The sequence below is a fragment of the Solanum stenotomum genome, chromosome 4, assembly GCF_019186545.1.
Source record: "Solanum stenotomum isolate F172 chromosome 4, ASM1918654v1, whole genome shotgun sequence".
Lineage (NCBI taxonomy): Eukaryota > Viridiplantae > Streptophyta > Magnoliopsida > Solanales > Solanaceae > Solanum > Solanum stenotomum.
This window is the reverse complement of record NC_064285.1, coordinates 64868156-64894259: the sequence shown is the minus strand read 5'-3', so window position 1 is coordinate 64894259 and position 26104 is coordinate 64868156. Positions and strand designations below refer to the sequence as shown.

The 26104-nt window shown below is 34.1% G+C and overlaps 1 protein-coding gene across 4 annotated transcripts in view; it reads left to right on the top strand.

The window, feature by feature from the left end:
• The window catches only part of LOC125862075 (probable LRR receptor-like serine/threonine-protein kinase At1g53430), a 52811-nt gene that overhangs the window by 4042 nt on the left and 22665 nt on the right, over positions 1 to 26104 (top strand). For 2 of the 4 annotated variants that reach the window (XM_049542054.1, XM_049542051.1), the window contains exons 2-24: positions 1539 to 1713; positions 4586 to 4657; positions 4890 to 4958; positions 5057 to 5128; positions 5221 to 5292; positions 5591 to 5662; positions 5731 to 5802; positions 5924 to 5995; positions 6172 to 6243; positions 6331 to 6399; positions 8628 to 8696; positions 8811 to 8876; positions 9059 to 9118; positions 9232 to 9279; positions 9379 to 9428; positions 9601 to 9968; positions 10115 to 10310; positions 10391 to 10528; positions 10818 to 10936; positions 11070 to 11280; positions 11367 to 11604; positions 11743 to 11893; positions 12381 to 12879. The exons of 1 other annotated variant lie outside the window; for it this stretch is intronic. In XM_049542054.1, the coding sequence (XP_049398011.1) occupies positions 1604 to 1713; positions 4586 to 4657; positions 4890 to 4958; positions 5057 to 5128; positions 5221 to 5292; positions 5591 to 5662; positions 5731 to 5802; positions 5924 to 5995; positions 6172 to 6243; positions 6331 to 6399; positions 8628 to 8696; positions 8811 to 8876; positions 9059 to 9118; positions 9232 to 9279; positions 9379 to 9428; positions 9601 to 9968; positions 10115 to 10310; positions 10391 to 10528; positions 10818 to 10936; positions 11070 to 11280; positions 11367 to 11604; positions 11743 to 11893; positions 12381 to 12815 (2901 nt within the window). In that variant the 5' untranslated portion in view covers positions 1539 to 1603 and the 3' untranslated portion in view covers positions 12816 to 12879. Of the gene's footprint in view, positions 1 to 1538; positions 1714 to 4585; positions 4658 to 4889; positions 4959 to 5056; positions 5129 to 5220; positions 5293 to 5590; positions 5663 to 5730; positions 5803 to 5923; positions 5996 to 6171; positions 6244 to 6330; positions 6400 to 8627; positions 8697 to 8810; positions 8877 to 9058; positions 9119 to 9231; positions 9280 to 9378; positions 9429 to 9600; positions 9969 to 10114; positions 10311 to 10390; positions 10529 to 10817; positions 10937 to 11069; positions 11281 to 11366; positions 11605 to 11742; positions 11894 to 12380; positions 12880 to 26104 lie in introns of those variants that run through there. One more of the 4 variants, XM_049542053.1, reaches the window with a different exon arrangement.

The following is a 26104-nucleotide window of genomic DNA, read 5'->3' as shown; positions in this document are numbered from 1 at the left end:
GGGGGTAAAAAAATGAAAATTAAAAATATCTTTTAAAAACAACTTTTAATTTTCTTTTTGGAGGGGGGGTGGTGGTAGGGGGCTGGGTGTAGGGGTGAGGGTGGGGTAAAAAAATTGAAGTTAAAAACAAGCTTTAAATTTTTTTTGGGGAGAGGGGGTGGGCTCGTTGGGAGGGCTAGTTTAAGAGTAGGAACAAAATAAATTGATTTTTTCAACAAAAAAAAATTGTAATTTGAAGTTGGAAGAGAGTTTTGGAAAATGTTTTCCTTAAGTTTTGAAGGGAAGTCATTTTCCTTAAATTCGAGGAAAATGAGTTGATTTGGAAAACATTTTCCAAAACATTTAACCCAACCAAACATGAGAAAATTGGAAAACATTTTCCTTCATACCAAACACACCCTTCGTCTTAATTTTGGACAATAGGCATTCTCATTTTACTAATAATATATTATTCCACGTATAGTTTTTTAATAATATATTTTAAACCTCTTTCTTATCCTAGGTGTGTGCCTGTAATACACGCTTTTAAACGTGGAATTTCTGAGTTAAAGGGTTCAGTTGATAAAATCGTAAATATAAGGGTCTAACTTACAAATTAAGCAAAGTATAAGGATCTTCCAGGTCATTCCGCCTACATATTATTACCAATGGCCAATAGGATGCATTGTGTTTAAACTGATAACATTGCCAATGGCCAATATGATGCATTATGTGAAATTAGCTAGCGATTCCCTTGCTAATCCATCCTTGAATTATCGTTACTAACAAGTAGGGATGACAATGGGGCGGGACGATGTGGGTTTAAGGCTATGCGTGGCGGGGTGGGGCGGGGCAGCTTTAAGGTTGTGCGGGGTGGGTTGAAGTGGGTTTTTTTAAAACTAATGTGGGGTGGGGCGGGTGGTAGGTATATGTGATTTTATGTGGGTTCAAATTTATTTTTAACTTTTTACATGTTATAAGAGTGATAGAACATTATTTATTAAGATAATTTCTTTAAAGCTACTAAAATATTCAAGATCGTAAATGAAATGGTTCAATAAAAACTAATACAATTTCTTACATGTTTTCCAATTGACCTCTAAAAAATAAATTTTTAAGTCACTATCTTATTAAATTAATACAACTTAATGAAAAAATAAATTTATTTTTATGAATTATATTTTTAGTATCAAACTTAACTAGAAAAAAAAATATTAAAAAAATTATGCAGGGCAGGGTGGGATGGGTTGAAAATGAAAAATATTGTTATGCGGGGCGGGGCGGATTAAGAATTTAGCAGGTTAAGCTCAACCCACACCGCCCCATTAACATCCCTACTAACAAGATCTTTTGACAGCCCATAGCTAAATAGGAGTAGTAACATATTTTGTTGTTGGCTTGTTGTGTAACTACATAATTTATCCTTTGCTAATTCCTCTTTGTACAGCTCAAGTATCACTATATGCAATAGTTTAATTTGCTCCTGGAGTCCAACAATTATGATTTCTAACATCTGTTTATTGTAACGATTATGATTTAATATTGCTTTGATGTCACAGTAAAAGTTCTGGAAACAATATCATCGAAACTTCAGAACAGATGGAATGTCAGCCGAGCCTCTTGCATGCAGGGGATGGGTCTTAACACGACGGATCCTACTTATCGTAGAATTGTCAGCAACGTAACATGTGATTGTTCATTCAATAACAGCTCAGTTTGCCATGTTGTAACAATGTAAGCTCTGCTTTAATCTTTAAAACTTCACATTTTACTCTTAATGAGAAAGTTTTATAGCTGAACAAATGCTATGAAATATTGACTACTGTATATAAGCTTCAAAAGTTTTGTAGCTATACCAATATTATAATTTATAGCATATATTATGACCACAAGTTTAAAAAATCTTCCTTTATTTCTTAAATTGCATACATATTTTAACTTTACCACATGAATTGGAATGGAGGGAGTAATCATGAATAGGTCCTTAGTGTTATGAGATAACAATAATGAAAGCAATAATAACGAAAAGAAAGAACACATAATTTTACGTGGGAAATCCTCCAGGGGAAAAAAACTCACGGTCAGTCACCAACTCTTATTGTTTCTCATTGAAAGAGGATCACAAATACACGAATGAATCCAAGTTTATATAGAGTGCGAAAAATCCTAATCGTAGAGTGTTTAGGATGTCCTCCAATCTTAATCCTAATCGAGGTCAGACCTACAAACTTAACAATTCTTCTACTTGGGACTGATACCATCTTCCGCATCGTGCATCATAGAATTGGTGATAAGTTAGCTAGGCCAAGAGAAGTTGAGCATACCCCCAGCTTCTCAGTAGTAACTGATTTGGTTAACATATCTGCAGGATTCTCATCAGTTTGAATCATATCCAGCTTGAATGAACCTTCCTCTATAAGTGACCAAATGAAATGATACTTGATATCAATGTGTTTCGTCCTTGAATGATATGTAGAGTTCTTCGCCAAATGAATGACACTTTGTTGTCACTATGCAACCTGCATTCCATCCTTTATCTTGCCCTAGTTCCTTTATCAACCAAACCATCTCAAACATGTTTCTGTTGCAGCAACATATTTTGCCTCTGTGTTCCAACTGATTGTTGCACTTCCAAGAGTAAACACATAGCCTGTAGTACTCTTCTTACATTTCCAACCATATATGAATCAACAAAACCTAGTAGCCCGATTGTAGCACCTATGTAGAACAAAGACAAACCCTTTGTGACCAACATGTACCTCAAAATCCACTTCACAACATGTCAGTGTTCTGTACCAGAATTTGACATGAATCTGCTCACAACTCCCACTACATGGGAAATATTCGGTCTTGTACATACCATAGCATACATGAGACTTCCCGCAGTTGATACATATGGTATGTTCTCCATTCGGTTCTTCTCTTTATCAGATTTTGGGCTAAGTTAATGCGAGATTTCTTGAATTGACCTGCCGAGGGAGTTCTCATCGGCTTGACATCCTCCATGTTAAACCTCTTCAAGATCTCACCTTCAGCAACTTATTTCTTTTGTCTCTTCCAATTTTTCAGCCCCAAAATCTTCTACACACAACCAAGATTCTTTATTGAAAATTCACCAGCCATTTACTCCTTCAGCTTTATGATCTCATGCATGTTAAAACTTGCCACTAAAATGTCATCCATATACAAGAGCAAGATAATGTATTTACAAACTTCTTGAAGAAACTGTGATCACCATTACACCGAGTAAAGCCAATAGTCATCTTACACCTGTCAAACTTCAAGTACCACTATCTTGGAGCTTGTTTCAAACCCTTGACTCTTCTTCGGTCTGCATACCTCATTTTCCTTACCAACCTCTAGTACCCTTCAGGTTGCTGCATATACAAGTCTTCCTCTAGGTCTCCTTGGAGAAAGGTTGTCTTTACATCTAGCTGCTCTAGATGTAAATCTTTTGCCGCAACAATACTTAACACAACTCGAATAGTAGGTAATTTGACCATAGGGGAAAAAATATCAGTGAAATCAATACCTGTCTTCTGTTGGAAACCTTTTACTATGAACCTTGCCTTGTATGTAGTTAAGCCGCCATGCTCCACTTTCACCCTGTACACTCATTTATTCTGAATTGCCTTCTTCCCTTTTGGCAATTTGACCAAGTCCCAGGTTTGGTTTATGTGGAGTGAGTCCACTTCTTCATCCATGGCCTGAATCCACTTGAACTTGCTATCAACCTGCATTCTCATCAAAACAGCTAGTCTGACCGTCATTTGTTAGTAACAAGTAATCAAGAGACTGAAATATTGTTGCTAGGAAACCTCTATCTTATAGACCGTTGTGGAGGAACTGATGCCTCTATTGTTTCCTGTTTGTCCTCCTCATGTGCATCATCCTGTTCAGCACTGTTCTCATAATCCTCAGGTTTAACAAACACCGGTTCTATCTGTTTCTGTTTCCCCTTGAATTTTTTCTTATGCAGAACTGAGAACACTTTTGTTGTACATCATATTCTTGCTCCTGATTACCTTATGACTGTCATAATCCCAGAGTCTATACCCAAAGCTATCACCACCATAGCCTAAGAAAGTGCAAATTTTGAACTTCACATCTAATTTAGATCTCTCATTATCATTCACATGAACATAATTAATGCAACCAGAAACTCTAAGATGCGATAGTTTTACCTGCTTACCATCCATGCTTTTTGAGATAGTTCACATGCTACCTGGGGAGCCATCCTGAGTGTATGTTATAGACAGAGTTCCATCTCTCTTCCCTCATGCTATCACCAAATTACCCTTGGTAATCTTCCATGAATCTGCATTAAAAGTGACAACACAACCAACATTTGATAATTGACTAACATAAACTAAATTTCGTACTAGTTTTTGCTTTTCGGTACATGTTGAACTTTCTTCAGTTTCAGCTTTCCATGTTCGTTAAACTATTTTTTATCACTTTATCATGGTTAGTTAGTACACATTTTTATTTCATTAAATTATTTAACTATGATAAGTTATTCATTTGATATAAATATCCGGTGAGTGCAACTATTTACATGTAATGAGAAATTTTTTTGATTCCTTCTGCTTTTTTGTTGATACAGCCAATTGAAGGGTCTTAATATGACAGGAAATCTGCCTCCAGAATTTGCAAATCTTACTCATCTGCGAGAATTGTGAGTATCAGTTATATATTTCTCCCCTTTCTGATTACAGAAACCTGTATGTGTTTTATTCAATTTTTTTCTTATAAAATCATAATAGTAACAAGTTAATTGTTTGTTGCTTTATATGAAACAAAGTCTATTGAATTGTGTAAACCATGCCCTTAAAAAGTGTGAAATCTAAAAGTTTAAAGTGGATCATAATATGCAAAATTGGAGGCTCAATCAATATTTACATGTCCAGAGATCTGTCTCGTAATTACTTAAATGGATCGATTCCCTCAAGTTACGGCCAGCTTCGCGTCTCTATTTTGTAAGTTCTTTTCTGTTTAATCTTTTAAAAGATTTTCAGCAAAGAAGGTTTTTTTTTTTTTTGGTCTTCTAACATTTTGTTCAAACTCATATGTATAGGTCACTCTTGGGTAACCGTATCAGTGGGCCGATTCCCAAGGAGTTAGGGGACATTTTCACACTGGAAGAACTGTAAGTTGAAGATATTGCATACTTCCTTTAACTTTCTAAATAGTTTTGGTGTATCTAATTAGATGTCACATTGACGAATTGGATATTTTCAGAAATTTGGAAAATAATCTACTTGAAGGACCTCTTCCTCCAAACCTTGGTAGTTTGAGCCGCTTGAGAATAATGTAAGACGTAGTAACCTCATATTCGACGTCTACTATTTACTTATAGTTACTTCTGTTCCAAATTATTTGGCACTTTTCGCTTCCCAATAGTCAAACTAAAATGCATTTTTCTCACCATTTTGATTTGAAAAGAACTGTAACGTATAGTACTTTTATATAGTTTCTGGAGTTAATAGAGTCTAATTTAGCTCCAAAAGTTGGTCAAATTGTATCAAACATAAGCAAAAAGTGCCAATCAAATCAGGATGAGTTGTGTGATTTTTCAGTTATCATGGTTAATTGATGGATCATTTTGCAGGTTTCTTTCTGCCAATAATCTCACAGGAACTATACCTGAGAACTTCAGCAATCTTAAGAACATGACAGACTTGTAAGCAAGAAAATGTTAAAAGAGCATTTGACAGGTTTCATTCTCTTAACTCTTTCGTCTGTTTGCAGTAGGATAGATGGGACTAGCATATCTGGAACCATACCAGATTTTATTGGAAATTGGACCAAAATGGATAGATTGTAAGTATGCATCTGGTAGTTGTAAATATTGATGCAATTTTCTTCTCCCTGAACTTTAAAAAAGCAAAAAATTGGTAGCACACATTGTATTTAATAGCAAATATCATGAAACTTTTTGCAGAGACATTCAAGGAACATCAATGGAGGGACCTATTCCTCCTACACTATCCCAGTTGAAAAATCTGACCATGTTGTAAGTACACACTTCTCTCATACTACCCGTTTTTACAGTCAAATGACTGTTAAATTCACTGTCAAGCTCCTTTTCTACTATTTATTATAATAGAAAGAATAGATTAAAAGAGAAAATCTCTTGGAAATGAAAATTGAAGGCTATAGCGGAGTTCTCATGTGCATTGTTGTTTTCAGGAGGATATCTGATTTGAGAGGAGAACAAATGCAATTCCCAAATCTTACAGGCTTGACGAAGATGAGAAGGCTGTGAGTAGTATATGCTTGTAGTTGGAAATTTAGCTATTACATCTATTCATCATAATGTTGTATGCTCATGGTTCTTTAATGATGCAGGACTTTGAGAAATTGCTCAATTTTCGGTCCTATTCCACTATATGTAGGTGCCATGCCTTTGAAACTTTTGTAAGTTCGTCATCTTTTTATTTTTTTAATCATTCTTCTTTTAAGGGAAACTTTATTCCCAGCAAGTTCTGTGTTTTGCCTCTTCTATATATTAGTTTATCGAGAGGAATTCACATATGGTGTTCATTAACCTTGAAAAGGCCTACGATAAAGTTCCGAGAGAAGTCTTGTGGCGATGTGCGGAGGCGAGAGATGTACTGGTGGCTTACATTAGGGTGATAAAGTACATGTACGAAGGAGCTAAAACGTGGGTAAGAATGGTGAGAAGAGACTCGGAGCACTTCCCTGTGGAGATGGGATTGCACCAGGGGTCAACTCTTAGTCCGTTTCCATTTGCCTCAGTGATGGAGGTATTGATGCGAGACATTCAAGATGAGGTGCCGTGGGGTATGTTATCTGTGGATAACATAATACTGATTGATGAGTCACGCAATCGTGTTAATGATAAGTTAGAGGTGTGGAGACATACTTTGGAGGTTAAAGGGTTCAGGTTGAGCCGAACTAAGACATAATATGTGGAGTGCAAATTCAATGATGCTATGCATGAGGTAGGCATGGAAGTGAGGCTTGACACATTGAATATCCCCAAGAGATATAGATTCAAGTATCATAAATCTATAATTCAGGGAAATGAAGACATCAACGATGATATCACACACCATATTGGTGCAGCGTGGATGAAGTGTGGAGGATTGTATCTAGAGTCTTGTGTGATAAAAAGGTACCGCAAAAACTCCAAGGTAAGTTTTATAGAGTGGTGGTCCATCCGACATTGTTGCTTGGGACTGAGTGTTGGCTAGTCAAGAACTCCCATGGCCAAAAGATGCATGTTGTGGAGATGAGGATGTTGAGGTGGATGTGTGGTCATACTAGGAGCGATAAGTTTAGAAATGAGGAAATCCGGGATAAGGTGGGAGTGGCTTCCTATTGGCACAGAACGCTCAGCCCTGTTAGCTACTGTTAGTTCAGTTTATTTAGGATACTGCATTAATTAGGTCAGCGGTCATTGTTTATTTAGATGATGTTATTAGTGTTTGTTTAGGAGTCTTCTTATACTCTCTGTAATTCTATTTAATACCTTTTTATGATCATTAATAAAGCGGTCATTGTTTATTTAGATTACGTTATTAGTGTTTGTTTAGGAGTCTTCTTATACTCTCTGTAATTCTATTTAATACTTTTTTATGATCATTAATAAAGCATCTTCTTTCAACACTTACTCAGTATACTTCCATGGTGGACAAGATGAGGGAAGCGAGACTGAGATGGTTTGGACATGTGAGGAGGAGATGCATAGACGCACCAATGAGTAGGTGTGAGAGGTTGGTGATAGAGGGTATGAGGAGAGGCAGAGGTAGGCCAAAGAAATATTGGGGAGAGGTGATAAGAAAGGATATGACCCAACTTCAGGCTACCGAGGATATGACCCTAGATAAGGGGGAGTGGAGGACATGTATTAGGGTAGACGGTTAGTAGGTAGTGTAGTGTAGTGTTGTCTTGCTTAAGGTGACTAGTGTTTGCAGTGGTGTTAGTTGTATTATTGTAGTTCTTGTTTTTCTATTTTCATCATTGTCTATTATTATTATTTTAATAATCTATCCTAGTATGTTGTTTATGATGTTTCGACTATCACATGATTTATTGTTGTTTCGGCTCCTCTCTGGTAGACGTTTGCACTGTTTCGTTGTTATTTGCTATATTCTCTTCATTGTCTCCTTCTTCTTTATACCGGGATTTGTTGCACTTCAGCCAAGGGTCTTTCGAAAACAGTCTCTCTACCTTCACGAGGTAGTGGTAAGGTCTGCGTACATTCTACTCTCCCCAGACCTCACTTGTGGGATTTCACAGGGTATGTTGTTGTTGTTAAGAGTACTAGAACATAGAAGTCCAGGTGAGATGTATTCAGAGATGACATATATTTTGATGTTTCTCAGCTATGATGATAATTGGTGTATAAATATTCTTGTGTGACTACCTTTTCTTCAGAAGTTGGAACTTATACGATATTTCTCAGCTTGTATTTCTCTTCTATCTAATTGTGAATAGGACTACCAAGTGTAACATTAGACTTAGAGGTTGTTATATATACATGATTTGTTGATTTATCTAGTCAGAACAAATAAGATGATTTCTATATATATTCATAAGACGAAGGATTCACAGTGGTTTGCTTTGCTATCTGGTGATGCTTATCCTGCCTGCTTCTGATAAGAGTTATTTACTTGCAGGGACCTGAGCAACAACATGTTGAATGGTCCAATCCTAGATACATTTAGGCAGTTGGACTTTGATTACATGTAGGTACCTTGAAGTGAAACCTTTACAAGTTGAAGCATAAATCTTGTAATATTTTTTTTTTCCTCAAAGTTTTCTTTCAGTAACGAGAAGCAAAAGTTTTATCTGTGATGTAGGTTTCTTGGTAACAACGCATTAAGCGGAGCAATTCCCAGCTGGGTGGTTAGTAGTGATAAGAACATGTTGGTATTTGCTCAATTTGTTCCGTTTTCCTCATCTAAGTAGTAAACTTTGGTTATTATCATTCCGGCACACTTCAAAGTTTAACAGTTTTTTCCCCAAAACATTTTGATTGCTGAAAGGACGCGTTTACAAGAATTTGGTGTCTTCTAAGTGCATGGCAACTATAAATTTTTTTTTGCAGTGATATATCATACAACAATTTCACCCATATATCTAATGAAGGATGCCAACCCTCTGCTATGTGAGCATTGTACTTCTTTGTTTGGGAACCTACATCCGTGTATTATTCTATTTTTATTAGTAAGAATTCGGTCATTTAACTACATAACTTACAAACCTTCTTTCTTCAAACAGAAACTTAGCCGCCAGCTATTCAGATACAATGAACACGTTCAACAACACGTAAGTCCTAAATGTTGTCTTATGCATCAGGTGCTAGTTTGTTTGATGCTTTCTGTCTACTGTCTATAATTATGTGGCTTAATCTATTCGAAATTGCAGGGATTCCTGGTGTTCCATGAAACCCCTCAGTTGTCCCACAGAAGCGAAATGTAAGAGTTACAGCCTATAAAAGGACCTCAGGGGTTATGTCTGGATCATTTACCACTGAACCAACTCTTGGAGTGGCATCCTGTGGACTTTTTAAGTACTAAAGCATAACTTTGGAGTTGAGAGATAATTTCACAACTCTTACTCATGTTACGTTCTTTATGTCAATTGCAGATCATTCCCTATTCATAAACTGTGGAGGAGGTAGAATTACATTTGAGGGAAATGATTATGAGGCAGACTTGACCTATAGGGGTCCATCATATTTTTTTTCATCCTCTGATAGATGGGCATTCAGTAGTTCGGGAGTGTACGTGGGTCTTGCAAATGTTAGTTATATTGCAACAAATAGATTTTTACTGAACATATCCGGTCCCGACTTTTACAACACAGCACGCCTTGCCCCTAATTCTCTCAAATATTATGGGCTTTGCCTACTAGGAGGTAGCTACAGAGTGCGGCTTCACTTTGCTGAAATAATGTTTTCTAATGACTCAACATATAGCAGCCTTGGAAGGCGGATATTTGATGTAGCAATTCAAGTAAGTTTGAGGCCTAACTTCTTTTGTAAATAATAAATATGTAATGTTGATATACTGAGTTCTGATATGATTGGCAACTTTCTGATTTAAGATTGAAGGTACCAATTTGTTGGAGATAATGTGGTATATTTTGATTTCTTACACAGGGGAGAGTAGTTTTGAAGGATTTCAATATCATGGAGGAAGCTAACGGTGTTGGAGAAGTCATTATCAAGGACTTTGATGATATTACTGTTAGTAGCACTCTGGAGATTCACTTGTATTGGACCGGAAAGGGGACTAACGCTATTCCAGACAGAGGTGTATATGGACCTCTGATTTCAGCTATCTCAGTGACACCAAGTCCGTATATCTCTGCCTATAGACTTTACACTTATCTTCCCACAATCTTATCTTAAGAAAATCCCATTTTCTTCTTGCAGACTTCAAAATAGGTCGCAGGTTACCTGTCGGAGCTGTTATTGGCATTGTACTCGCTTCAATTGTGGTGGTTCTGATAGTTTTATTTTCTCTGTGGAAGAAAGGCATTTTTGGAGGGAAAATTAATCAAGAAGAATTAGGTAACACATACCTCAAAGAATTTATTCACTCTCTACATTTGATATGGCGATACTTCTGTTGTGATAATCAGAATTATGTACGAGATTTCTAGCTGCAACATACAAATAATTATCATAGATGATTGTTCTGTTGGCAGTTAGACATCATGACATATCATAGATAGTCAGCACACAACAAAATGTTCATGACATATCATACAGATGTTTATTCTTTTAAAAATTGTTGTTCATCATACAGATGTTTTAGAAGATCTATATATACTGACGTTGATATTATTCTCGTTTACAGAACTCAGAGCCCTTGATTTACAAACAGGTCATTTTAGACTTAGACAAATTAAAGCTGCTACAAATAACTTTGATCCTGCCAACAAAATTGGTGAAGGAGGGTTTGGACCAGTTTACAAGGTATTAATTCTCTACCTATATCTATCCGTACTGAGTTTGCGTAAGGACAGCTTGCGGTTCTGTGGTGATGTTTCCTACTGGTTATCCTTCTGTCTGTAATATGATCGTTGTAAATTAATCCTGCTGTCTGTAGGGTGTCCTCACCGATGGGGCAGTCATAGCTGTTAAGCAGCTCTCTTCCAAGTCAAAGCAAGGAAATCGTGAATTTGTTAATGAGATAGGCATGATTTCAGCTCTACAACACCCAAACCTTGTCAAGCTCCACGGTTGTTGCATAGAAGGGAACCAGTTACTGGTGATATACGAATACATGGAAAATAACTGTCTTGCACGAGCTCTCTTTGGTAATGCTTTGCAACAACATTTTGAAAATCATTAATCATGCAGTGATAATTTTATGCTTAATACTCCTCTAATTCTCCTTTCTTAGGCCGTGACGACCAGAGGTTGAACCTTGACTGGGCAACCAGAAAAAGGATATGCTCAGGAATAGCAAAAGGGTTAGCTTACCTTCATGAAGAATCAAGGTTGAAAATCGTCCACAGAGATATTAAGTGTACCAATGTGCTTCTTGATAAGGATCTGAACGCTAAGATTTCAGATTTTGGATTGGCTAAATTAGATGAAGAAGAGAACACTCATATTAGCACCCGAATTGCTGGAACAGTGTGAGCCTTCTTATCATAACTGTCTCTGTACTATCATGTTATGATGAGAGAGTAACAGTTCTGCCCATTTGAATTTGTTCGTCATACATTAACACGGTCAGTTTGAAGTATCTTACATTTCTTTTTCCTCTTTTGAAGAGGTTATATGGCTCCAGAGTATGCAACGAGAGGTTACTTGACAGATAAAGCTGATGTTTATAGCTTCGGAGTTGTTGCTTTGGAGATTGTCAGTGGGAAAAGCAACACAAGTTACAGGCCAAAAGAGGAATTTGTTTACCTTCTTGACTGGGTAAACTATCTTTTTACTCAACTGTCATTATTCCCAAATACTAATATCTTTAAAAACTGCTGCAACATCATGTATTATAAGTCTTGCATGTACATGTTTAATTTAATTGCCCACTTGGATTATAAGCCACAAAAAGCTTCTCTTGTTAGTGTTTTGTGCAAATATATACTCCATCAGTTTCAATTTGTTTGTCTTACTTTAGTTTATTTTTGTTTGTTTCAAAAGGTCTCTTTGCTTTTTTGCAAACTCTTTATTCTAACTTTCCACGTGACATATTTAAAACCACAAGATTTAAGGGTATTTTGGTACATTCTACATATATTTAGTTTAAATTAAAACCAGACAAACAAAGTGAAACGAAGGGAGTATTTGCTATGATACCTCCAAAGAAAATATCAGAATCAGAGTTGTTTCATTAGTTCTGCTCACATTCTTTGCGTATTTAGTTTTTCTTTTCTCCAATTTCATCTTGCTTTGTATGTTTTAGGCTTACGTCCTACAAGAACAGGGAAATCTGTTAGAACTAGTGGATCCACGTCTCTGTTCCAATTACTCCAAAAAAGAGGCAATGCGAATGATAAATCTTTCTCTTTTGTGCACGAATCTCTCGCCTACTCTCCGACCATCCATGTCTTCTGTTGTGAGTATGCTCGAAGGAAAAGTTCCGTTGCAAGCACCAATAATCAAGCGAACTACATCTTCAAACGACGAAATGAGATATAAATCATTTGAGAAACTTTCACATGACAGTGAAATAACACAAGTATCAACATACTCTCAGGACAGTCAAGGACAAAGTATGAATGCACCTTGGAATAATTCCTCAGGGTCTATCCCTGGTAAAGATGAAAGCGCAAATAGGCTTCTTCAAGATCTTTATGATATAAACATAGATTCACAGAACTTTACAAGTACATTTTGATTTCCATCATGTAATTATGTAACTGTATTTTCACACAGGACCAAATATAACCCGCAGTGCTACAACCTCTACCCTTGGATTGAGCACTCTGTGGTGAGTGTGCACTAGGTAAACCCCCACTATGTAGGACCAAATATTTATGTGCATATAATAAATGTGTGCGTGTTTTTCCACTTCTTTTCTTTTTCTTCTTTTTTAGTTTCATTTATTATTTTTTATTTCACAAAACAAATCTTTCTTTTTTTCCCCACATATTCACCCTACATACTTCGTATTCTTTTCTTATTTAATTAATTGATATAAAATAATTTTATATTATAATTTTTTAAATAATATAAATTGCTAACAAATATTATAAAATATACATATTGACGAATAATAAAAATAAAAGTAAAATTATTGATGAAACACAATTAAATAAATGTTACATTATGATAAAAAGTTATTTTAATTTTTACATAAATATATAACTTTCAAAATTAAAATTTAGAATTTATATAAAGATATTAGATAAAAATAATTAGGTATATTAGGGACTTAATTAAAAAATAAAATAATATAATTTACAATATGTTAAATGAAAAGTGTTACATAATTTTTAAAAAATTTATAAAAAGGTGATTTGATTTTGATGAATAATGTCACACAAATTTCGGTTGATACTATTCACACACTATAATAGTGTAAAATATAGTGTTGGATTGGAGATAGCCTTACTTATTTATGAAAGTAGATTTAAAATAGTTTCCTAAAAATTAAATGAGCAATTTTAATTTTTAAAATTTATTAAATGTGAACACTTTTAATTTCTATCAAATTCTGATTATTAAATCTAATCTAAACAAATAAAAAAATCAATTAGAAACACACACACAAAAAAAAAAAAAAAAAAAAAAAGGCCAAAATTTGCAACATAAAAACAGAGAAAAATCATCTCAAAAAGTTGCATTAGATTGTTGAAATAGACCAAAAATAACAGACTACAAAGCTTTTCAAAGTGAGTTTCTGTCAAATATTTTTTTATTATCACAGTACCAATTAAATTTAGAATTTAGTAAACAACACAACATAATCACTGCGATGTGATTCTATAAGTGAAGTATGCAAAAGATAAAGTATATACGGAACTTATTTAGTGTAAGGTAGAAAAGTTATTCTGTAATAATTTTCTCCCATTTTGTTTCTAAAATCTCATTCCTAACTCTCTTCCATTATTATTATATCTTGTTTGGATTGGTTCATTTTAAACGCTTTAAAGCTAAAATAGTTTTAAAACATTTTTAGAGTGCTTGGATAAGTTTAAATAGTGCTTATAAGCATTTAGTTTAAGCTAAAATGCTAAAAACAAGGCATACGTTGGAATTACTAACATATGACTTTTGACTTATAAGTTACAAATGAAAAGTCAATCCAAACATGCTCGAAATCTGAATAAGTTAGAATTTCTAACATATGACTTTTAACTTATAAGTTAAAAATGAAAAGTCAATCCAAGCATGCTAGAAAAATGGTATCGAGGAGGAAGAAATGGTTATGTTAGCTATGGGGCAATGTCGAGGAACAATGTTCCTTGTAATGTACGAGGTGCTTCTTATTATAATTGTCATGCAAACCAACGAGTTAATCCTTATCGTCGTGGTTGCACTCAAATTACACGTTGTGCTAGGACTAATTCTTGAATTATAATCTCGAAAATAAGATAATGTTTGAATTGCTTAGAGTTTTGGATAATTAGGGTAAGTAACTAGATTCTATTCTTTTCTAGTCCATTGGACAAAAGGTTTCGAAGACATATATATAGAATTTGTATTTATTTCTTGTTTTTTTTTCCTTGTGTTGCAACCTGATTGGTAGATCTGAGGCGAAGTGATATGATGAAGCAATTGTAGCAGCTCCTCCATCCATTGATTTTGCACCTTCTAACATCTCGAGTTTCGAATTCTCTTCACACTTTTTTTTATCACGATGTTCTCGAAGTAACATCTCCAGTTTTGAATTCTCTTCACACTTTTTTTATCACGTTTTTCTCTTCGAGAACACTCGCCTCATCGATATCGTTATTTCAAAAGTGTTTGCTTTTGTTAGTTGATTTTGTTTTTCCAATAGAAGAATGAGATGTATATTTCATTATTTACTTATTTATTATTTTATGTTGTATTTCCCTATCGTTGTTGTAAAATAGTTATAGTTTTCTGATTATTCCGCAAAATATTCTCAAGAGTTACATCTCTTAATTCCATGACATATCTTTTCCATTTTAAAAAGACAAAAATCAAAGTCTAGAGGCATATTATAAAGATATGACACATGAGTCTAACTCAACCCTATCACTGGTCCATTCCCCAATCAATGTGCAATTTTTACCCATTCTAACAATTATATAGCACTCCATCCATTGGTTTCATTCTTTTTCTCCTTTTTTAGGTCTGTTTCATAAAGAAGATATATCTTCTTCTTTTTTTGACAATTTTTTAATTTCAGTTTTCCGCATAATATATTTAAGACCACAAGATTAAATTAAAGGGCATTTTGATACATTCTATACATTTTTAATTAGTTTAATATCACAAGATTAATAAATCTTTTTTACTCTCCTCAAACCACTTTACTTGTCGTCATAACTAAAACTAGAAGATTGAAGAGAGATTAACATTTTAAATAATTAAGGGTAACAAATAGGGTATGAATGTCAAAATATATATATGCTCTCTATCCAACAATACTTGTCCATTGCTGACTTTGCACACTTCTTAAGAAACTATAAATAGAATGGTAATTTACTGTATCACCTTTGAATATAATGTTGAACAAGATTCTCCATTCTCACATGTGAAGAAGAAATCCAAAGATGCATCAACTACTTCGAGTTCTTGAGATAACGTTTGGGCCCAAGTTTATGGACATTCGTTTTGGAATTAAAGATATGGGCCACATTCAGAATTTTCCTCCTCAGACCATCTTATATTTTCTCTTATCCAGATTTTGTAAATATCTCTAGAGAATAAAAGTTTGTTATTATCACAGCCAATAGGAAAAGGGACAATTGTGAAATAGTTAGGGTAGAACTTTCTTTCTGCTTCTTTTAGCTAGTATATATATATTTATATCGTTTTGTACAGCGATGAATACACAAGAGAAAAATTTCCCAAATACTCTGTTTTCCTACATGGTATCAGAGCCATAAGTGCTTTCTTCTCCGTTTCTTCCCTCTCACTTTTTCATCTAATCTTGTTTTTCTCTTCTCCTTGCAATGGTTGATACTTCTTCTTCATCAGAAGTCCAGCCAGGCTCTCAGTCCAGCACTCTCATTGACTCTGCAAGTCCCTTCTATATTCATCCTTCTAATTCCCCTAGAATGCTCTTGGTTAATTCTTCTTTCGATGGTATGGGTTATGCTGGCTGGAGTCGTGCTCTTGTCATTGCCTTGTCAGCCAAAAACAAACTTAGACTGATCGATAGCAGTCTAGCTGAGCCTCTGCCTTCCAATCCTACTCATATGTCTTGGGCTAGATGTAATGACCTGGTCATTTCATGGATCCTCAACTCTCTTTCCAAGGACATTGTTGAATCCATCCTCTACTCCAGAACTACAAAAGAAATTTGGAAAGATCTATCAGCTAGATTTGGACAATGCAATGGTGCACAACTATATCAACTTCAAAAGGAACTCTCTTATTCAGTACAAGGTAACACTGATATAGCAGGTTATTTTACTAGAATTAAGAAACTCTAGGATGAGCTTGATGCTTTCATTACTCTCGATCATTGTTCTTGTACATGTATTTGTGGAGGCAAAATAAAAACCATCAAATCCCATTAGGATGGGAGGTTGATTCAGTTCCTCATGGGACTCAATAGCTCCTACTCAAGCGTTAATAGTAGTATCATTATGATGGATCCTCTACCTTCAGTCAGTTAGGCCTACTCTTTACTAATTCAAGATGTAAAGCAAAGAGAAGTGCATATGGAATCTAGACCTTCTCATGACGCTTTCTCGGTATCACATCAGCAATTTGGACATAATCAGAGGTTCAACAATACTAAAAAAAATTCAGGAAAGTAGGATGGGAGGTTCAAGACTCAGTTTGACAAACCCAAAACTGGACTCTTTTGCACTCACTGCAAGCTGACCAATCATGAGGCTTCCAAATATTATAGGTTGATTGGTTTTTCTCCTAATTTTAAGTTTACCAAGCCTAAGAAAGACAAGTTTGTTGCTCATGACACTACTAATGTGCAAGGTGATCAATCTCCTGATGTCAATGCATCTGCCAATTGTGCTGATATTTTTACGCCTCATTTTAATCCTAGTTTCTTCTCTTTTTCTTCTCACCTTACTTCTGATTCTTGGATACTTGATTCAGGGGCATCCGACCACATGACTTTTGATTATTCACTCTTGTCTAATGTAACTCATCTACCTACTGTTTTGTATGTTAATCTGCCAAATTCTCACAAACTCAAAGTAACACATAAAGGGAGTGTTCATATTCTACCTAATCTTGTGTTGGATAATGTTCTTTTTGTTCCTGATTTTAAGTTCAATCTTCTTTCTGTTCACAAATTAACCTCTCAATTTCAATGCATGCTAACTTTCTCTTCTTCTGGTGCTGTTTTTCGGGGCCCTTCTATGAAGAGCCCACTGGTTCTTAGTGAAGTTCACGATGGCCTTTACGTTTTCAAATCAACACCTATCCAGTCCAGCTTGGTTCCACTCTCACCTTGTCCTGTTTCAGCTAGTAGTTCTTTGTCTAAATCTGTTTGTAATTTTCCTTCTCATGGTTTAGGCGTTTCTGTTTCCTCTACTATTAACAATGACAATGTAAGCCTATGACATCAACGATTAGGACATTTGCCTCTTTCTAATATGAAGAATATTTCCACTTCCACTTTTTCATTAACTACTTTACCTTTTTCGTGTGATGTTTGTGCCCAAGCTAAACAATCTAAATTGCCTTTTACTTCTAGCACTATTTCCACTCATGCTATTTTTGACTTGATTCATGTGGAAACTTGGGGTCTCTACAAAGTTCCTACACATGATGGTTTTAGATACTTTCTAACCATTGTGGATGTTTATAGTACGGGAACTTGGTCCTATTTACTTAAAACCAAGAGTAACGTTTTCCATGTTCTCAAACAATTTCTCACTCTTGTTGAAAGGCAAATTCAGAAGAAAGTTAAAATTATCATATCTGATAATGCCAAAGAACTAGGCTACAGCTTGTCCAATTCTAATTTCCTCTCTTCTCATGGAATAATTCACCAAACAACATGTGTCTCCACACCACAACAAAATAGAGTCATTAAATGAAAGCATAGACACCTTTTGGAAACTTGTCGGGCTTTACTTTTTCAGTCTCATCTTCCTTTATCTTATTGGGGGGAATGTCTTTTAACAGACACTTATTTAATCAACCAATTTCCTTCAAGGGTCCTCATTTTCAAGTCACCCTATGAGATAATTTTTCAGTCACCACCTATCATCTTCTTAAATCGTTTGGTTGCCTTTGTTATGCTAGTACCTTACCTCATTTCAGATCCAAACTTGACCCTAAAGCTTCCTAGTGTGTTTTCATTGGGTATCCTTTCAATAAAAAAGGGTACAAACTTTTAGATCTTACTACTAAAAGAATTTTTATCTCCAGGGATATCAAGTTTCATGAATCATTCTTTCCTTTCTCTCATTTGTTTTCTTCTATTTCTTCCTCATCTCTGGTTACTACTTCTTTCTTTCATTCTCCTCCTCCTATACATCCAGATATTAATCTCATTCAATCTAATACATCTCCTGCTCCTCCTCCCATGTCTTCTCCTTCCGCAGTTCCTATTTCCTCTTCTTCTCCTTCTCCTTCTCCTCTATCTCCTACCATCACTTCATTCCTTCCTTCCTTCTCCTCCTCCCATTCGACATTCCTCTAGGATTTCTCACCCTCTTATTCGTCTCATCGATTATATGTGTAATTCTGTCTTTCACTAATGTTACTTCTACCTACTTTGCAGCTTCTCTTACTCCCTCTATTTTCCTTTTTTCTGCCTTATCTCTCTCCAATCAATCTTTTTTCAACTCTGTTGCTCATATTCTCAAACCTACTTCCTTTTCGAAAGCTTCTTTACAACTTTGTTGGCAGGATGCTATGGCAAAGGAATTTGAAGCTTTGCAACTCACTCACACTTTGGATTTGGTTTCTTTACCACTCGGAAAACGAGCATTACCTTCTAAATGGGTTTATAAAGTAAAATATTAAGCAGATGGTTCAATTGAAAGGTATAAGGCTCGTCTAGTAATTCGGGGTGATGTTTAGAGGGCAGACATTAATTATACAGAGACGTTTTCTCCTATGGTCAAGATGACCACTGTGAGATGTCTACTAGTTGCTGCTATTAAAAAGGGTTGGGATTTATTCCAACTGGACGTCAACAATGCTTTCCTCCATGACAATTTACAAAATGAAGTATATATGAGGATCCCTACTAGTTTACAGGTCTCTGGTTCTAATATAGTTTGTAAACTCAATAAGTCTCTTTATGGGTTAAAACAGGCCTCTCGTCAATGGTATGCCAGGCTCACTGCCGCCCTTCAATTCAAAGGTTATCATTATTCTTTGAATGATTATTCCACTACAAGAAAGTAGAGATACGACGACATTTATTTAGTGATATTTGATATAAATGTCGGAAAAAAGGAAATTTCTGACATTTATGAAAAATTGTCATAAAAATAACGACATTTGATACAAGTGTCACCAAAACAATGACATTTGATAACAAATGTCATAAAAAGGGCGACATTTGAGACAAAATGTCATTAAAATAATGACATTTGATATAAATGTCAAAAATATAATGAGATTTATTTCAAATGTCATATTTTTAATCGCGAATTACCAACATTTAAACCTAAAATCTAAATCTTATTAAATCACATCACTCTTTATATGTCTAGCATGAAAAAAAATTACTGGATGATAAATATTTAATTAGTAATTACATAATGTATAACAAGTAATGAGTTTTGAATGATCTAAAATCACCTTAAACAAAATATTATAGCTAAATAGATATTTTTGCTTCATGTTATACAAATTGAAGCAATAATTGGCTCAATAGTTATATACTTATTGCCACAACAAAATTTCATAACTAATCATCCGTTTAACAACATTTTGAAGTTATTGTAACGATACTAGCTTTGCAGCCAAAAAAATAATAATACTTGAAATACAATATAATTATAACAAACCATATTACATTGATTTAAGCTAAGTTATAAATAGCTAATAGCTGTTGTGTCGTAATTGTCCTATCTTTAGAAAAATCACTTTTTTTTTTGAAATATTCTAAGTATAAAACAATTGGAGAAGAATACTTAGAAAAGAGTCGCCACTTAATTTTTTAAAGAAATTAAGAAAACTTATAATTTTCAAAGATTTAAACAGAAAAAATCATTTGAAAATACCAAAGAGAGTTCGGGGTTCAATTTACACTTCGAGAAGGGTTTAAGCATTCGAAGTGTCCGCTAACATGCGGTTGACCTGCGACTTGACTAAAATAATTTTGACTATTTTAAAAAAAAATAATTTAACATAAAAAATATATAATAATTTTACATTTTTTGATTAACTTTGAGAAAATAGTTAAACAAAGAGCAACTATTAATTTTTAAGAAAAGTGGAACTTAATTGCGACAACTTGGTCAATTAAGACTTTAACAAAATTAGAGTAATTAAGATTTAATTGAATCATTTTAGAAAATAATAACTTGAACTTAAACCATTTTAAATTGGTTAGAGAGTAAATTGGGTTAAATTATTATTATTATTATTTTCTGACAAAAAGACTAAGGAAAGGAAAACACTTTAATTGTTTTTAAGTTTATTCAAGAAAATTGTCTAACTTAAAAAAAATCTTAAAAAATGCATAAAATATGTTTTAAGTGAAGAAGTACCGAAGAACATTTTTCCCTTTTTGAACAAAAGATTCAACTTACTTAAAGTGATAAAATTTGACCAACTACTTGCTTGATTAATAAATCGACACAAAAGAAAGAAATTTATTGAAAATGAATCAACACAAAGAAAATAACTCCTCTTTTGGGAAATCTAATTAAGTTAATTAAAATAAATTAAGGTTAGAGATAAATGAAGTTAGTCGGACATAATCAAAATAATTAGGAGAGTAAAAGAGAATGAAATTGGGCCCCTTTTTGGGCCAATTTCGCTACAAATTTTTGGGTTTTAACCCAATCCCCTTTTTGGTATACACCGACTGTATATCAGTGTATAAGAGCGCATATATCAGCTCTTTTCATGTATCGCTTGCTTCCAAACACATGTGTTTCGTCTCCGCCCTGTGTTTTTCATTTTGGACCTGCATATCAGTGCATACTTGTGTATACAACATGTATACGACCCATTTTCGGTTTTAAATATCCGTATTTTCTGTTTTCTAGCTTTGTGCTTCAGTTTTCTTTGCCCGGCTGACTCGGACTATATAAAAACAAAATAAAAAAATCGAGCCTTTATGGCTCAACTCGAGGATGCTAGGAAGAGAAGTCCACCATGGACTCGGAAGGGATACATACAACAAACAAAAGAAGAAAAAGTTAGCATGTGAACAAAGGAAATAGTTAAGAAGTGATTTTAAATTTTTAATAAGGCAAATTAGGTACTTTAAAAATGAATAGGCTACTGCCAATGCTAAGAAAAAAAAAACACAGTTTCAAAGTTTGTATCTAGGCACCAAAATTACTCTTAATCCAAATTAATTAGAGGAAAAGTCCAAGCTTCACACCATGATAAATAATTATCCACATGCTTGTCCTAAATGGGAAGGTCATATTATTATCACGTATCAACAATATACAACCCACTGATCTAAGTTGAAATGCGATATTTATTGCCAAAGAGATATCATAAACTTAATACAACAAGACAATCGAAGTAAAGAACTTTAGAACCATAGCAAATTATCACTTTCTAAATAGATTTTAATACCTAAAGAGTTTAAACCAAGCCTATGAAAAATTAGAAAAAAAAATTAANCAAAGTTGTTCTAAACTACCGATAAACCCTGTTGAAATTTTAAGGTCATCTCGAAATTTATGTCCAAGTTAAATGTCTTGGCTTATCTTTAATCGTTGGTGAGCAATCACAAAATTTTTGAGATCTTCTCAAAAATTCTGTCCCAGTTGCAAATCTCAAAATAACTTCAGTCTTGACTTTGTAGGAAAAGATCTTCTTCTCGAGAATTTTTTGAGTCCCTCTCAAAAATTCTGTCACAGTTTCTACTGTAATGAGAAATAGAAATCTGACGGGGAATATGATCGAGCCCTTATGGCGCCTACGTATCCTGTTGAGGCAGAAATCAGGTCAAACGTAGTTCCCCTTCGAGGACTAACAAAAATAGGAAATTTACAAAGAAACCGACCGAGGCCGACATGGGTCGCCTACGTATCTCATTATTGAGAATTCAGGTCGAACGTAGTTCAAATACGAAGAAAAATTAAAAAGGGGTAAAAGGGTGACCGAAGCCGACATAGGCCGCCTACGTATCTCATTCTTGAGAATTCAGGTCAGACGTAGTTCATTACAAAGGGGATAAAATTTTAAACAAAATGATTACAAGCAGATAGAACGATTACACGGAAATAAACAACAATACGAATTGAAGCTTCACACATAGTATCTCTTGACATCATCTGAGTTGATTGGTTTTGGCCATACCAAACAACAAACTACAGTCAGAATAAGAAAAAAAAATAATAAAATGAAGGAGTATACCTTCTTCGGAGTAGCGACTGGACGACAACGAGTTTGAAAGCAGCGATTTCCACACCTTAAAATCTCAATACGATCGGTAAGACAAGAATTCCCAAGCAGAATCTAAGCAGCGAACTTTTCGGAACTTAAGATTAGAGAATCGTTTTAAAATTTCTTTGAGTATAAAATGAGTATTTCCAAAGAACTAAGCTCTAAAACATTGTCAAAATCCAATTTCCAAAAAAAAAAAACCCCTCTCACTTGAATGTCAAGGATTATTTATAGGGGAAGTTGGGGCGATTTAGGGGGAAATCCGTTGGATTTTTGAAAGAAAAAATTGAAAGTTTCGTTGCTCCTTTCCGAGATCAACAGTAAAAGACATGGGGGGGGGGGGGGGGGGGGGGCGTCCCCCGCCGCCTGTACAGGGGGGGGGGGGGGGGGGGGGGGGGGGGGGGGGGGGGGGGGGGGGGGGTCCTTCTCTGCTCTGAGACTCCGCGAAAAGGGGGAAAAGGAGACGTGAGGGTGATGGATTAGGTTGCTAGGGTCATGGGTGACGAGATTTCCGGATTTGGCTGGATTTTTTTTTGGGTTGCGTCTGGAGGAAGAAGAAGAGTATGGGCAGTGGGGTTGGGGTACTGTATGGCGTATTGTATGCTGTATTGTATTGTTGTTGGGCTATATTGGAATGTTGTGGGTTATTTGGTGAAGAAATGGGCCGGGTCGGATGTGGTATTGTTGTATGTATGTTTGGATCGCTAGTTGTAATATTATGTTGGGAATTATTGGGTTGTGAATTGGAATGGGTTGCTGAAGGCATTGAGTTCTTAGTGGGCTAGGAATTGAATGGGCTGGAGGAAATGGGAATTGGGCCTGCTGGAGTGAAACAAAAGGGCCCAAAATCAATCTTAAAAATTGGGATGAATTGTTATTAAATAATAGATTTCAATTATAGCCCAATAGAATTTAATTGGTGAATTCAACTAAAATTTAAATAAGATGAGTTAATATAAATTAATTAATGAGCTTCTTAATCTTAACGAAATAAGAAATAATTAACTTAATTATAAACTAACTAATTCAATTACAAAACCAATTAACTTGATATTATAACTATAACTNCGCAGTCCAGATCTAGTTCGAGCAGAAGTACCACCTCTTCAGTTGACTAAGATAGCTCAAGCGAAAGCCCGAAACCCACTAGCGTTGAGCCTGCTCCCAAGGCTGATAAGCCTAACAGATAGTGTGTCACGGGCTAGTATCAGCTTTACCGAAATGGCATAATGATTACTGAGCAACAGGGGATGACCAGGACTGTGACTGAGGAGCACAAGGTCCTCACAGGAAGCCTCCACACTACACTGGCTATTGAGGAGCTCTTCCGATGACACAGATGCACTACAAGAAAGTAGAGATACGACGATATTTATTTAGTGACATTTGAAATAAATGTCGGAAAAAAGGAAATTTCAGACATTTATGAAAAATTGTCATAAAAATAACGACATTTGATACAAGTGTCACCAAAACAATGACATTTGATAACAAATGTCATAAAAACGGCGACATTTGAGACAAAATGTCATTAAAATAATGACATTTGATATAAATGTCAAAAATATAATGAGATTTATTTCAAATGTCATATTATTAGTCTCGAATTACCAACATTTAAACCTAAAATCTAAATCTTAATAAATCACATCACTCTTTATTTCTAGCATGAAAAAAAATTACTGGATGATAAATATTTAATTAGTAATTATATAATGTATAACAAGTAATGAGTTTTGAATGATCTAAAATCACCTTAAACAAAATATTATAGCTAAATAGATATTTTTGCTTCATGTCATACAAATTGAAGCAATAATTGGCTCAATAGTTATATACTTATTGCCACAACAAAATTTCATAACTAATCATCCGTTTAACAACATTTTGAAGTTATTGTAACGATACTAGCCTTGCAGCCAAAAAAAATAATACTTGAAATACAATATAATTATAACAAACCATATTACATTGATTCAAGCTAAGTTATAAATAAGCACGTGCTTAATAGCTACAAACATATTGTTACAATAAATTTCCTACCTAAGAGGTGTTCGATTAAATTTATAAGTTTGTCAAATTAAACTAACTTATTAACACTTTTTTGTTTATTTACTACGTGTTTGATTAATTTCAAAGTGCTTATAAATCAAAATCAGCCAAAAAATCCTAAGATGTTCAACCTCAATTTAAAGTTTTTCAATTTATAAGTACTTTGAGTTTGATTAAATATTTTACTATTTTATCTTTAATATGTTTTCTATTTCTCAAAATATCTTTCCGAAAGCAAAACTATTAACTTTTTCTTCACTTTGTATATGTTGTTTCTCTTTTTCTTTACACAAATACTTTTGAACTTATATTTTTTTTATTACAAAAAAATCAAGAATATCTTAGTCATTCTAATAAAACAACATCTTATTAACACTCTTTTATCAAATACATTAATTATTTATCATGAACATCAACGCTTCTATCCAAACATTTCGTTAAGTTGTAACTACTTATTTATAAAATTGCTTCTAGCATTAAAAATACTTTATCACTTAAAGCTTATCAATTATTTACAATCAACTAATCTGAACATGTTCTAAGGATACTATTTTTGACATTTATATTTTAGGATTTCTTTTTTTTTTTCATGAAAATAGTTGTTTATTTTATTCTATTCAATGTAAATTATATATTTATCATTTCAATTTTTTTTATAGCTAATAATATAGCAATTGTTATTAACTATGACTACATTTATTTATAATTATACTTAATACTTAATTGTATATAAGAAACTACAAAGTTTTTTTTTAAAAAAAATAAAATTATTGTCAATTAATGGGCCCAAGCGGCCAAAAAAAATTCCAAAACCTAGTCCTCCCTTATTAAAAGTTATTATATACTCTCCAGCCGTCACACAACTCATTCACTATTTGTATTTTTCTTTTTTTTTTTTTCTTTAGATTGTATAGTTATAATCTACAACTTGTAGAGCACTGAAGTGAATTAGTGATTTATCTTCTTTTTTTATGTATAAAATGTTTGATCTTTTAATATTTGCATCTGTTAATACTTCTAAACACTTTTTTCCTTTATCATGATATTGTATAGTTATATTTTATACTATTTGGTCTTCTTGTGCAGCATTTTTTTTTTTGAAGAAAGTGAGATCAATTACTGACAACGGAATGCTTGATTTGTGAAGAAATCGTTTTGCAAAGCTTCATTACTTCAACAACTATGGAAACTAATTTGAATTAGGATTGATCTTTATGTAGTTAGATGTTGAAATTATTGCCTTTTGATATACTTTGATTTGAATTTTATTTGAGTGAGAACAAATCATTTGATTTATTATTAAATTGTTGAAAGTATTTATTGTATATTACTATAACTTTGTTCTTTGGTTACAATATTAAAAGACATGTACTTTTACATATATTTCGTGTTCATAAAAAATTATATACATGAATGTGCAGATTA